This window comes from Gasterosteus aculeatus, chromosome 9, assembly GCF_964276395.1.
Source record: "Gasterosteus aculeatus chromosome 9, fGasAcu3.hap1.1, whole genome shotgun sequence".
In the NCBI taxonomy this organism is placed as follows: domain Eukaryota; kingdom Metazoa; phylum Chordata; class Actinopteri; order Perciformes; family Gasterosteidae; genus Gasterosteus; species Gasterosteus aculeatus.
The window spans coordinates 22,461,213-22,475,907 of record NC_135696.1 but is presented as its reverse complement, the minus strand read 5'-3'; the positions used below and the strand labels follow the sequence as shown (position 1 = coordinate 22,475,907).

Below are 14,695 nucleotides of genomic sequence, written 5' to 3'. Positions count from 1 at the left end.
GGAGGAACTTTATGACGCTCTGCCTTTTGGATCAGGTTAAACTTATCGGCTTAGTCACGTTCACGCTATCGTAATCTAATGATAGACTTTACGTATACAACATTTAAACTGTTCAATGAGTTTTGAACATGAAGTGTCTCAAACATGCTGCGTTCTTTGATTCCAGCTCGTCACGTTTGGGGATTTGTACACATGAAAGTCGAAGTTCAAGAACTTTGTTCGATGCTGTCGGTTCAGAGAAGGAAACCCAACCGGACGCCTCCCAGTTTGTAGTCCTCAAATCAATAACTATAAATTAACTTATAGATCTGATGTCTAAACCTATTTATATACAAAGGGGAGGAGACTGTTCATGAATGAGGTCAGAGGTGTTCATCAGGGAACTTTACTGCCACCTGGTGGTTGGCTGAGGGTACGAACCGTTATTGCGCATGAGAAAGTTAGATGTTTGTTGTGTCCTCACACGTTCTCACTTCTCTTATGACATCATCCGCCTTCAGGATTCACTTAAGCGTTTTATTTCTGGTTAGTTGGTTCCCACTTTAGTTACATTACTTCACTAAGAACAGACTGATCAGTGCAGAAATGTGGTATTTATAACAGGAAAAGAGTCCACAGACGTCTTCAGCGTGTCGTCCACACAGTAGAACTAACGACTATTTTACTTTTCATTTCCATTTGAAGAACCGAAGGAGATCCGCAGCGTTTGAATCGGCTGAAGGCAACGACGCACACGTTGTGCTCGTGCATTCGCTGAAGAGACGGTCTGGCGTGAGCAGCAGCAGCAGCTCGGCGTTTCCTCCGAGGCCTGAAGGGTCTGTGTGTTTTTAACGGTGCGCTTCATTTCTTCTCCTCGACAGTCCTGCCAAAGTATTCCTTCTGGAACTGCTGGAACTCCTCCTCCGTGAACAGAGACTCCACCTTCTCCACCTTCTTGGGCGGCGGCTCCGGGCGATTCCTCGACTGCCGCCCCAGGTTGTGGCTCTGGATCTGAGGGAGACCCGGAATCAAAAGAGCCTTTTACCAACGCGAATAGAGACAACGAGAAGGAGAACTCCTTTAATTCAACGAGTCGCTGCACGAAAAAACACATTGGGGAAAAAACGTAACGTTGTTGCGTGTAACATTTACGTTGGCTACATGTGACTTGGCTAATAAATATAATATATAACTAAGACAAGCTGAGACTCATCACGCTAAATAATCTACTGACAAACACGTTGGATTAACGGCACGAATCCATCAGGATCTAAAGATCCTTTTTCTGTTGCCGTTGACGACAAACGCAGTTGCTTTCTTACCTTCACAGTGTCGGAGTCGGGCGTTTTATCGTCGGCTCCCATGAAGTACTTGAGGTTGTCGGCCATGTGACTCTTCCACTGGTTCTTCCTGAACTCCTCTGCAGCGAAAAATAAATAAAAACACAGCGGAAGAGGTGGTTCAGATGAATAAAAGGATCATCGTACAGGGACTACTTTAATGCATCGAGCCCCGATGCAGACCCAGACCCAGACCCGGGACCAGACTGACCCACTGCAGACTTGATCCTCTTGTCTTTGACGGTGGCTTTGCTCTTGCCGGGCCCGAGGCGGCCCTGCAGCCGCTTCACCTGCCGCGTGACTCCCTGCCGCTTGGTGCTCACCAGCTCCATCACGGTGGAGGAGCCGGGAGTCCGCTGCCGCCGCTGCTGCTGCTGCTTCCTCTTCTTCGCGTCACGGACATCTGGGAGGTGGAGACGGACAGAAAGACACAGCCTGCTGTCAGATGATTACATTCAACTTTAACCAGAAGTGCAAGAGAGCAGATAGAGTGCAGAGTGAATCTATGTGGTACATAGGAACAAGAATAGAAAGGTCTGGAGACACTGAGCCTCGCATGGTGCACGCGCCGCCATCTTGGGTCTTTGGACATATTAATGAGAGCCAGCGATTGGTCGCTCCACTAAACACGATTCTATTTCAAATGAAGTGTGATTGCGCTTCACCGCTCATAGTATCTTCATTGTGAAGCGTTACACAGCCCTCATTCCTTAAAATATATATTACATATTTCTTCTAAATTCACACGACATTTCAAAACATGTATGTATTTATAGTTTTCTAAATTAATTTACTACTACTTTTTTTACTGAAATTGATTGCATTGTTTTCAGAACATTTATTCATGTATTAACATGAATAAATGTTGAATGGGATTTTTGGGATAGCTGTTAATTAATTATGATTAATTAATTAACAGACGTGTAAAATGATTTCACACAAACAAAGAATCTTTAAATACTTAAATCTTAATCATTGATTGATTCTGTGTATAAATAAAGAACTAATTGGCTTATTTGTTCTGTGTAAACAAAAACAATGCAGCATTCTTCATTAATATAACATGTTTATTTGGTTTAACTTGGTTGTCGGTTAAGACTTTATATTATGTGATAATATATAAATAAATATAATACTAATACATAATCTTCAAGTTGACTTCTTAATTCCACATGAAGTAGCTTATAATGGATAACAAATAAAACCCAACTAAGTAAAGTTAGCGCCATGTCGTACGTTGGACTTTTACAAGTTTGTCTCTTGTCTGTTACTTGTTTGTTAGTGCACTTTATGCTTAATATTTTTTTATTTATTTAACTTTTTAATATTTAACTTTTTTTAACTTTATTCCCTTGTTTTATACTAACCCATAGCCTTATTCTACTAACCCATCGCATTAGCATTTCATCCCACTTTATTTTATTATTTTATTACTTGTGCACTGTTGTCTTGTCTGTCTACTGTCGCGCACTAACCGCCAAGACAAATTCCGTGTATGTTTGACATATTTTGGCTAATAAATGTTTCCTGATTCCTGAGAGTATGTTTCACTGTGACGATGAAACGCCAATGCTAATGCTAGCCATGCTAATGATAGCCACGCTAATGTTAACCAGCGAGCTAGCGGGCTAATCTGACCTTTGACGTCACTTTTGAGAAGCTCCAGTCCTCTTCTGACCAACGACGCCGACATGCCGGTGGAATTATGAGAGGTTTTGTCCGAACGTCCCGCAGTTAAGTGTCAGACATCAACGAGGACTCGCGTAGAACTCCGAACAGCAACGTGAGGCCGTCAACATCCGGCGAGCTTCCGGTGTGCACCGGCAAAGGCAACCGGGGAGAAAACAGCGAGAATGCGTCAAGTTCCACCCTGACGACTTCGAGCTGCGTCCGATGCTGCCAACGTGTGAATACACACACACACACACACACACACACACACACACACACACACACACACACACACACACACACACGCTCAGATAATCATATAAACACAAATAAAGCTGTTTGTTATCTATTAATTTACAATATTCAGGCGCAAGCGGGCTGAAACCCCAGCAGCCAATCAGAAGGCGCGTGAACGAAAGGGAAGCGCGCAACTTCCCGTGGGTTCGTCCCTTGAAGCCGCGTGAAGATCACGCAGGTTGTCGGTGTGAATCCCGCCGCGGGGCAGCAGATAACGGTGAGTTTGTGTGTCTGATAAGAGGAGCCACTGCGTCATGGTGTTTAAAGGTGTTTAAACATGAAGGTCTCATAGATTCATATTAACGTCCGTAACGTTCACCACCGACACAAAGTGTCACTTCTTGAAAACTAGAGAACCCTGTTAAACGATATATCAAGTCAATCATTAGTTCTGTGTAACGTTGTGATTACATGTGGAAATGATGTGTAACGGTAACTTCTGGTGAATTTAGGATAAATCTAAAGTCCAATGAACGTTTCCCTTCACTCCGAAGAAGGGTTTTTTAAATAGAGCAACACCTCTAAATAGATCAGAGAAAGGAAAACAATATTAAAGTATTTCAATCTTGATTAATACAAATTCTAATACATAATTAGCAGAATCTCTCTAATGTTTTAAAGTGTTTAAGATTTGTTAAAATGTTGTTTTTTTTATTGACAATGATCCCTCTCATTTTATTAAACCGCTGATGGCGGCAGCGCTTACTGCTGGTGACGTCATCGCGTCAGCGCTTACTGCTGGTGACGTCATCGCCTTGCCGTTAGGCGTCACTGTGGTTGTGGGCTGTTGTTGGTGCCACCACGAGGGGGCGCTAGAGCGAAGCTGAAGCGTCTTCAGCACATTCCTCGCTCACTATGAACCTTCTCCACGTTAAGGCTGCTTCAATGCTTCCTTCTCCTATCTCCTTCAGCCTAGGAAGCACTGGAGCTTCCTTTGCCAAAGGAGATAACGCAGACTAATAATTCTTACAACTGGCAACAATCTTTCGTTTGATTGCAGTCCTATTTATTTATTTTCATCATGTAAAAACCTTCATAAATAGCATTTTGCACGTGTGTGAAGAGGGTATTAAATTAGTATTTTTATTAAACTCTGGTCGTATGTCAGCCAGTTCCAGAGTATTCTCTTCAAAAGCACCAGACTCCAGCCACAAAAACCTCGATTTAACCTCGTAGATCATCAGAGTTTCTGATCTGTTGCTCCATCTCCATCTGAGAGGACCTTCTTGTTATTGAGAATGAGAGCAGCAGAAAGAAAGGTCCAAAGAGGTGAACATATCCATCCCTTCTTCCTTCTTCTTCCTCTCCTCATCTTCCTGAACCTCAGAGGGAGAAACCACACTAACCTCCCTTTTTATTCTTCACTCAGAAGCTTCTCCTCTTCGTCACTGGCTGGTGTTGGAGTCCACATGGGGACCGATCAATGAGGAGCAGGTAGGACCTGATCAACCATATCTATTATCATCGGTGGGGGGGGGGGGGGGGGGGGTCTTCATGATGCGGATCAACTTTAATCTGTCAGGGGGAAGAACGACTGAGACAGAAAGAAGAAGAGGAGGATGAAGACGAGGACCGATAAACGTTGCTTACAGATGATGTGAAAGACTTTTCTAACATTTAAATACAAAAAAACCCACCTCTTGTAATAGCGTACGTATTGTTGGTTCCAGTTTCCACTGGTTTTAATGTTGTGATGACAGGAAGTAGTCCAAGGTGACAAGTGTGTCACCGTGGCAACAAAACTCTTTCAAATGAAGAGTTTATTTGACTTCTGGTGTTTTTAGTTTTGATAAAGGTCACAATCTCACCATCACGTCACTGTTTGACTCGAGGACGGAACGTCATCGTATTCTCAATTGAATCAAACAAGAAGAAGGACTGTGATCAGCTGTCCCAGAAGTAAAAGGAGATAAGAGAGCGTCTCTCGATGCAGTGAGTCACCCTTTCATCAGAAGCAGCGGTAGCGTTCTGGGAAGAGGCGGCGGGAGGAAGTGGTTTGTGTGTTTTTTTTAGAGGAAAGTGAGAGAAGAAGAGTTTCGGTTTTTATGTGCCGGCTAGGAGGGGAAAGTCCGAGGGTCGGAAAAAACTATGAAAATAGAACAAACACGCGCATCTCGGTGAGGGAGGTGAGGAGCACGGAGTCATGGAGACTGGAGACGTGAGGTCTTCCTGATCACCAGATACATCTTCAGTCATCCAAACATCGCATCCCTCATGAAGCTCAAGCTGCAAACCTTCAGTTCTTCAGTTATTCTGCCGGACCTTCTTGGCCGGTCCGCGAAATATTGTCTGACATGAAAACGGTGTGTGATGCTCCCATAGACGTCTATGAGGAAATGACTGTACTTCTCTGTAGTGACCAGCAGGGGGCGACTCCTCTGCTCCCATAGACGTCTATGAGGAAATGACTGTACTTCTCTGTAGTGACCAGCAGGGGGCGACTCCTCTGCTCCCATAGACGTCTATGAGCAAATGACTCTACTTCTCTGTGGATTTATTCCCTCAGTAAACATTGTAAACATGAGTTTATGGTCTCAGTCTCTAGTTTCACGTCTGCTTCAACACAACATGATGTTCATTTAGTGACCGATGGTCCATGTAGAGTCAAACAGACCATAAAGAAGGGGACGCTTTAGGGCCAAAATCTTAAACTCTTCTTTTTTGGACTTTGCACAAATCGTTTATTTTTTTGGGATCACATGAGGAAGATGACTTGATCATAATCACTGACTTCATTTGGTTGATAACTTTGTGTAAACGTAAAGAAATATGTTCAGTCATCATCTTCACTCTTCCAGTGATGGAATATAACTAAGTACATCTACCTGTAGTGTGCTTAAGTCTACTTGTTTACTTGACACTTCTACACTACGTCCATGCGTTTGTATGTATGTGTTGAGGTGGGGGGGGGCTCCACTGTTTCCATGGTAACACGTTGAGTCCCACTGTACCTGTTGGGATGGCTTCATCACATCACATCACATCACATTACATTACATTACATTACATTACATCACATTACATTACATTACATCACATCACATTACATCACATCACATTACATTACATTACATCACATCACATTACATCACATCACATTACATCACATCACATTACATCACATCACATTACATCACATCACATGTCATTAAGCTGACACATTTATCCAAAGCAACTTACAATAAGAACATTTCAACCATAAGGAAACAAACTCAGTGTTTTGCTCTCAGTGAGGAGGAACAAGCAGTTTATCACATGCAGGGCGGAGAGGTCAGAGGTCGGGGTGTCGGGTTGGACCAGGTCCTGGATGTAAGCTGGACCCCATCCATTCACAGCACGGTACGTGAGCACCATGTTTAGAACTGGATGAGCCACCGGTACCAGTGATGAGAGCGGAGGAGAACTTAAAGTTAAAGACCAGAGGCTTGTGTTGCTCACTTTGTGATTCTGCCTCAGTGGTCTGGTCTTCATCCAACATGTGATGATCCAACACGTATTCAGGAACAGGTGAGGGTGGAGAAGAGAAGTTCAGCTTCCCTCACTTCTCCCCCTGTGAGGCACACGCGTGTGTAAAGCATGTGCTCTACAGTTATCTACACTGATCGGATGAGCGCTGTTTTAAGAACAGGAAGTGCGCTGGGAGGAAGTGCACCTGTCACAGTGTAATGGAACATTTGAGTTCTCAGAAAAACCCCATTCTGACCTTTATTAAAACCCCATGACCCAACTTCCCCCCCCGCTCAGAAACAACAGCCAACAGCCATCAGAGCGCCTTCTCTCATCTAGAACTCAGTTAGCTTTTATATATGAGGGCTGTGTGTGCGTGTGTGTGTGTGTGTGTGCAGATGGATCAGGGATCAGGGATGGATCAGGGATCAGGGATGGATCAGGGATCAGGGATGGATCAGGGATCAGGGATCAGGGATGGATCAGGGATGCCAGAAGGTTCTGTCCCAGGTGTGTTGACCTGATGACATGAGATGTGATGTGGATTAGAAGCTGTGGCCGAATAGAGAAGACCGAGTAGATCAGCATCACTACTGTATCAGGACCAGTGGATGGTGTCTTTACAAATTCTTGTGTTTTGGAATTACTCCGTGCAAACAAATAAAAAATGAATAAAGGACATGAAATACATTGAAGCATTCTGCATCATGTCTGATTCATTCCAGTAACATGTATTGACGTGTCCTTGTTTTACACAAGAAAACATTGTATAAGCTTCATGTTGTTAGTGTTTGTCAGGTCGTTGTGTTGTGGGTGACAAAGTGTGTTTGTTGGCTCAACCTGTTCTGATAGAATGAGTTGATTTGAGACACGAATGAAGGGTTTAGGTAGTTTTAGTGCATTAAAGTTAGCTTTTATATATGAGGGCTGTGTGTGCGTGTGTGTGTGTGTGTGTGTGTATGTGTGTGTGAATGTGTGTGTGTGTGTGTGAATGTGTGTGTGTGTGTGTGTGTGTGTGTGAATGTGTGTGTGTGTGTGTGTGTGTGTGTGTGAATGTGTATGTGTGTGTGTGTGTGAATGTGTATGTGTGTGTGAATGTGTGTGTGTGTGTGTGTGAATGTGTGTGTGTGTGTGTGTGTGTGTGTGTGAATGTGTGTGTGTGTGTGTGTGTGTGTGTGTGTGTGTGTGTGAATGTGTATGTGTGTGTGTGTGTGAATGTGTATGTGTGTGTGTGTGTATGTGTGTGTGTGTGTGTGTGTGTGTGTGTGTGTGTGTGTGTGTGTGTGTGCGTGCGTGCGTGCGTGCGTGCGTGTGTGTGTGTGTGTGTGTGTGTGTGTGTGTCTGTGGTTGTGGGTTTGCAGTCGGCTGTATTTATTTATTGTATAAAAGGGCGAATGAGATATGAGATGTTTATGTTGCTCCTCTGGCTTCTGCTTGTGATTGACGTTATCTGTCTCTGACGTCGGCTACTAGAAGAGCGCCAGAGCGCTAGAAGAACGCCCCCCTCGGCCCCCTCGGCCCCCTCGGCCCCCTCATGCTCCTCCCGTCCTCACGCAGAGCACCACAGAGGAGCTGAGAGGTTCGCTGTGTGACGGATGCAGCAGGTGAGGCTTCTGAATCATTCGCGCTTCCACTGCTTTGGTTTGTTTGACGGACATAATCCTGTGTGTGTGTGTGTGTGTGTGTGGGTATGTGTGTGTATGTGTGTATTCATGTACATATTGTCCCTCTATGCCGGCTATGACATCACCGGTTTATGGCGTCCAGCTGAGGACCTTTGTTGGGTCTCGTTAGAATGGTACCCAGAAGTAGCAAAGTGGGGACGGGTGGTGTAGGTGGGGCGGGTGGTGTAGGTGATGTGGGTGGGGGGCGATGCTGGAGGAGCTTTACCACTGATCCCAGAGCAGATTCACCCGGTGGGATTAAAAGCGTCAGAGTCACAGAAGTAAAGCTCAGAATCCGAAACGGCTCCACTTCAGTTTTTTCACCACCTGACGGTTTCACACCTGCTTCTTTCAGTGTTTGCGGTCAGGCGTGTGCGTGTGTGCGTGTGCGTGTTTGTGTGTGCGTGCAGAAATGAACCTGGCGCTGTGTGTGTCGTCGCTGCACAGGATGAGGAGACGCTGGAAGCAGTGAAGACACACTGACTCTAAACCGAGCAACCCCCCATCAGCCGGAGGAGGATGGAGAGGAGTAAAGGAGGAGCTCTGCTGGTCCTTCTGTTTCTGCTGTGCGCCGCTGCAGGAGACAACTGCCCCAGCGTCTCGGACAACGGTCGGTGCTTTTATTTTTTATTTAACCTTTATTTAACCAGGTAAAGATCGAGATCTCATTTTCAAGGGCGACTTGGTACAAAGAAAAAATGGTCAAAAGCAGAAGCACCGTTCAATAGATTTTTGTTGTCTGTCCATTTGGACCATACCGAGGAGAGCTTATAGATCAGAGATGGCCACCCAGACGTCATATAAAGCTGACAGTGATGCGTGAGTGAAGATGTACGTGTCCAGAGCTGCTAGGCTTTTGGACGAAGCACATACAGCATGTACAGCACATCTCCATAGTCAACCAAAGGTAAACGAGTTGACGAGACAAGCGGTTTACGTGCTCTCAAAGAGAAACACAAGCGATTTCTGTAGAAGAAGCAAAGCCTTAGTCTCACTTTTTACCAGGTTTTCAATATGTGATTTAAAAGAGCTTTAGTATTTATAATTGGTGACAATCTCGATTGGGTTTCCTTGGGCAGTTTTTTACAGAAGATACATTTCATTTGAGTAAGGAGCTTTTGAGAACACCATGAATTTTGATTTGTTGGCATTTAAAACCAATTTGAGGTTTTGTAGGCGGTCCTGTACGGCGTTAAAAGCAGATTGTAACCACTCAAATGCAAGCACAACCGAGGACACACAACAATAAATAACAGTGTCGTCAGCATAAAAGTGATAGGCCGCATTTGAAACATTTACACAAAGATCATTTATATAAATAGAAAATAAAATAGGTCCTAGGATCGAGCCCTGAGGCACACCTTTAGTGATCTCAAGTGAGGATGATGTGGCGTTGGCTACCTGGACTGACTGAGTCTTGTTGACTTTAATTTCCTTCATGATCGCTGGTCTTTGCGACATCTTTTGAAGCAAACCTTTGTGTTTGTCCCCCATCAGAGCGAGCGGAGCTCACCTGCCTCAGCGACTACAACCGCTCCATCACCTGCGTGTGGACCGGCTGGTCTGAGGAAAACGCCTGCACAGTCCTGGCCGAAAAAAAGACGTGGACAACCCCCCCCTCCAGCATTTCATCTAGAAACTACAACAGCTCCTGCAAGATGGAGCCGGTCAGCACCTCCACGCCGAGGCTGAAGAAGTGCCACCTGATCTTTCAAAAAGCCTACAATGTGAGTGGGAGGAGCTCCACTGTGATGTCAGTGATCAGCGGCGAGATGATTGAACCAGTGAACAGGAAGTGACCGTACATGGCTGACCATGAAGCAGGGGATGCTTTAGGGCGGGGCTAAACAATGATTGACTTAATGAGAAACGTCAATCATTGTTTAGCCCCGCCCTAAAGCATCCCCTGCTTCATGGTCTGTTTGAAATGAACATCATGCTGTGTTGAAGAGGACTTGAAACTGAGACCATGAACTCCTGTTTCTGATGTTTACTGAGGGAATAAATGCAGTAGCTGGTGGTAGCTGACGGTTGCTGATAGTAGCTGATGGTTGCTGACGGTAGCTGACGGTAGCTGGTGGTAGCTGGTGGTAGGTGATGGTAGGTGATGGTAGCTGATGGTAGGTGATGGTAGCTGGCGGTTGCTGACGGTATCTGACGGTAGCTGGCGGTTGCTGACGGTAGCTGACGGTAGCTGGTGGTAGCTGGTGGTAGCTGATGGTAGGTGATGGTAGCTGATGGTAGGTGATGGTAGCTGGTGGTTGCTGACGGTATCTGACGGTAGCTGATGGTTGCTGACGGTAGCTGGTGGTAGCTGATGGTAGGTGATGGTAGCTGATGGTAGCTGATGGTAGGTGATGGTAGCTGGCGGTTGCTGACGGTAGCTGACGGTAGCTGAAGGTAGCTGGCGGTTGCTGATGGTTGCTGATGGTAGGTGGTGGTTGCTGATGGTAGATGATGGTAGCTGACGGTTGCTGATGGTAGGTGGTGGTAGCTGGTGGTAGCTGATGGTAGGTGATGGTAGCTGGCGGTTGCTGACGGTATCTGACGGTAGCTGATGGTTGCTGACGGTAGCTGACGGTAGCTGGTGGTAGCTGATGGTAGGTGATGGTAGCTGATGGTAGGTGATGGTAGCTGGCGGTTGCTGACGGTATCTGACGGTAGCTGGCGGTTGCTGACGGTAGCTGGCGGTAGCTGACGGTAGCTGGCGGTTGCTGACGGTAGCTGACGGTAGCTGCCGGTTGCTGATGGTTGCTGATGGTAGGTGATGGTTGCTGGTGGTAGCTGGCGGTAGCTGACGGTAGCTGGCGGTAGCTGGCGGTTGCTGACGGTAGCTGACGGTAGCTGGTGGTAGCTGACGGTAGCTGGTGGTTGCTGATGGTAGCTGACGGTAGCTGGCGGTAGCTGACGGTAGCTGGCGGTTGCTGACGGTAGCTGACGGTAGCTGGTGGTTGCTGGTGGTAGCTGACGGTAGCTGGTGGTTGCTGATGGTAGCTGACGGTAGCTGATGGTAGGTGATGGTTGCTGGTGGTAGCTGGCGGTAGCTGACGGTAGCTGGCGGTAGCTGGCGGTTGCTGACGGTAGCTGACGGTAGCTGGTGGTTGCTGGTGGTAGCTGACGGTAGCTGGTGGTTGCTGATGGTAGCTGACGGTAGCTGGCGGTAGCTGACGGTAGCTGGCGGTTGCTGACGGTAGCTGACGGTAGCTGCCGGTTGCTGATGGTTGCTGATGGTAGGTGATGGTTGCTGGTGGTAGCTGGCGGTAGCTGACGGTAGCTGGCGGTTGCTGACGGTAGCTGACGGTAGCTGGTGGTTGCTGGTGGTAGCTGACGGTAGCTGACGGTTGCTGATGGTAGGTGGTGGTAGCTGGTGGTAGCTGATGGTAGGTTATGGTAGCTGGCGGTTGCTGACGGTATCTGACGGTAGCTGATGGTTGCTGACGGTAGCTGACGGTAGCTGGTGGTAGCTGATGGTAGGTGATGGTAGCTGATGGTAGGTGATGGTAGCTGGCGGTTGCTGACGGTATCTGACGGTAGCTGGCGGTTGCTGACGGTAGCTGGCGGTAGCTGACGGTAGCTGACGGTAGCTGGCGGTTGCTGGCGGTTGCTGACGGTAGCTGGCGGTAGCTGACGGTAGCTGGCGGTTGCTGACGGTAGCTGACGGTAGCTGCCGGTTGCTGATGGTTGCTGGTGGTAGCTGGCGGTAGCTGACGGTAGCTGGCGGTAGCTGGCGGTTGCTGACGGTAGCTGACTGTAGCTGACGGTAGCTGACGGTTGCTGGTGGTAGCTGACGGTAGCTGGCGGTAGCTGACGGTAGCTGACGGTAGCTGGCGGTAGCTGACGGTAGCTGGCGGTAGCTGACGGTAGCTGCCGGTTGCAGATGGTTGCTGATGGTAGGTGATGGTTGCTGGTGGTAGCTGGCGGTAGCTGACGGTAGCTGACGGTAGCTGGCGGTTGCTGACGGTAGCTGACGGTAGCTGGTGGTTGCTGGTGGTAGCTGACGGTAGCTGGTGGTTGCTGATGGTAGCTGACGGTAGCTGGTGGTAGCTGACGGTAGCTGGTGGTAGCTGACGGTAGCTGGTGGTAGCTGGTGGTTGCTGATAGTAGCTAGACGATCTGCCACAGTCCTGAGCTATAAAAGCACATTCTGTGAAGAACTGATTTATATATAGATTTAATCATGAGTTCACCGCCCCGTTAAGTATTGAGCTTGTTGGTGACGTAATAGTGATGAATGTTTAGCGTCGTTCTTTTCTCCTCAGTTTCAGAGTTACCACGAGCTCTCCATTCGTCTGAGCTGTAAACCGACTCTGGAGCTTCGCTTCAGGCCGGCTTGTCACAGTGAGTATTACGACACACACACACACACACACACACACACACACACCTCGGAACATTAAACCTTAAAACACACCGTGTGCCGCTGCAGTAAAGCTGCATCCTCCCCCGGAGCCTTCTGTGGTCTCCACCACCGTCTCCTGGTTCCCCCAAGCCGCCAGGCACGGAAAGATCGGAAGCTTCAGATCCCAGCTGCAGTGGAAGGCCGAGGCCCAGACGTGGACGGTGCGTGTGCGTTCGCTTCGAGAGGAACGTCTCGAACCCTGAAGGATCCGCTGTGAAAGCTCGATTCTGCTCCACCAGGATCCGTCCGTGGAGAGAGACCAGCAGCAGTCTGCTGACCACTCGTGGAACTGCAGCATGGAGCTGAACCCGGACCAGCTGGTGCGAGGCCAGAGGTACGAGGCGCGCGTCCGAGTCAAGGCCGCCATGAAGGACGCCAATTCCATCTGGAGCGACTGGAGCCCCGTTGCATCATGGGATTCCTCTGTAGGAAGAGCAAAACCACAGGCGCCAGGTAACCCCCAACGGGTCACGCAAAGAGACTCCAAATGACCACAAAGAGAAATGACTGTTGACAGAAGACTTCCTGTGTTAACGTCTTCGCCGCGTTGTGTTCCAGATCTTCAGGTCGGGGTTCTGAGCGCGCTCGGTGCTGCTGCGGCTCTCGCTGTGTTTCTGCTCTTCATCCACTTCAAGACGGACAAAGCCACCTGGTAGGCCACCTGCACACCTGTGTGTGTGTGTGTGTGTACCTGTACGTGTGTGTACATGAACCTTCATTGTGTCTCTAGGTTCTACATGGTGAAGAGGATCACCGGTCCACCTCTCCCCGACCCGGCCAAGTCCTTCCTGCAGGACGTCGACTTCCAGGTGCGCGTGTGACTCAGAACTTTGTTAGATCACATGACAACTCGGGTGTATGAGAGCAGAGGTCTTCAACGGGGTCCGCCGAGGTTCTGCAGGGGGGTCGCAAAGATTTGGGTTGATGAGACAATTAATTTTTTCCTTTTTTCAACCAATTTTTTCCCCACAAATTTAGATTTCTTGAGAAACAGAGTTGTATTTATCAGTTTGAGGGTCCTGAAAAACATTGAAGACCCCTGATTTAGAGCTTTATGTTCTCTTGTATTCTCTGCCACAGAGCTGGCTGAGCCCCCACCTCCCCGGCGGGTCCTTGACCTCCTTCTCCAAACCCGGGGACGTGGTCTCCATGGAGGTCACCTCTGCCGTGGACGCCGTGGCGCCGTGCGGCCTGGAGGTGGCGCTGTCGGAGAAGCTGAGAGGAGAAAGCTTCTCCAACCCCAGCTACTCACACCCCGCCGGGACGCTGGCGCCCTGCGCCGCCGACACGCCCTACGCGGCCGTCGGCGGGCGGGACCACCCGGCGGAGATAAGCCTGCTGCTCTCCAGAGGCTGCGGGTCCGTGCCGGTGGTCTCGGACTACGAGCGCGCGGAGGAGGTCCTGGTGGAGCGCGCCAGGCTCCAGAGTCTGGATTCGGGCGTGTGCAGCGGCGAGGAGGTCAGCCAGGAGAGCCTGGAGGCGGACAGCATCAACGCGGCCGAGGGAGAGGAGGCCGCCGGCGGCGGGTGGGTGGACTTCCGGAAGCTGCTGGCAGGCGGGGGCTCCGTCCCGGTGTGCTCCGGCTACGAGCGAGTCCCCGAGCTCCTCGCCGGCGAGGAGGAGCTCAAAGCATCCTCCGAGTCCACCGGCCTCCTGCTTCCTCGTCCTCCTCTTCCTCACATCCTCTGCCGCGTGGCTCTGGGGCCGATCGCACTGATGTCCTCCGGCAGTCCTCTGGAGCCCTGTGGGGACGGGTACATGTGAGGAGACACCCCGTCTCTGTCACCTGAGGGACGCGCTGTAATGAACAGATTCATCTTTCCTGTTGTTTCCTTTGCTGTGTGTAAATAAAGTATTTTGTGACGCTTGTGATTCTTGAGTTCTTTGTTCTTGGGTTC

General features: G+C 48.7%; 2 protein-coding genes across 3 annotated transcripts; one reads left to right on the top strand and one right to left on the bottom strand.

Moving 5' to 3' along the window:
• Positions 1-495: 495 nt before the first annotated feature.
• Positions 496-3,396, bottom strand: rps19bp1 (ribosomal protein S19 binding protein 1). Its single transcript, XM_040185590.2, has 4 exons — positions 2,958-3,396; positions 1,531-1,722; positions 1,302-1,399; positions 496-990 (listed from the first exon to the last, which is right to left on the bottom strand). Exons 1-4 carry the CDS (start codon positions 3,010-3,012, stop codon positions 841-843), a joined length of 495 nt encoding a protein of 164 aa, XP_040041524.2. The 5' UTR covers positions 3,013-3,396; the 3' UTR covers positions 496-840.
• Positions 3,357-14,669, top strand: LOC144383111 (uncharacterized). 2 transcript variants are annotated; one of them, XM_078079892.1, is made up of 11 exons: positions 3,359-3,504; positions 4,657-4,721; positions 8,208-8,338; positions 8,846-9,008; positions 9,896-10,125; positions 12,658-12,736; positions 12,825-12,958; positions 13,037-13,250; positions 13,356-13,449; positions 13,528-13,606; positions 13,878-14,669. In XM_078079892.1, exons 4-11 carry the CDS (start codon positions 8,918-8,920, stop codon positions 14,559-14,561), a joined length of 1,605 nt encoding a protein of 534 aa, XP_077936018.1. In that variant the 5' UTR covers positions 3,359-3,504; positions 4,657-4,721; positions 8,208-8,338; positions 8,846-8,917; the 3' UTR covers positions 14,562-14,669. The 2 variants fall into 2 exon arrangements, with proteins under 2 accessions (XP_077936019.1, XP_077936018.1); XM_078079893.1 differs by lacking the exon at positions 8,208-8,338 and having other exon boundaries at positions 3,357-3,504.
• Positions 14,670-14,695: the final 26 nt, after the last annotated feature.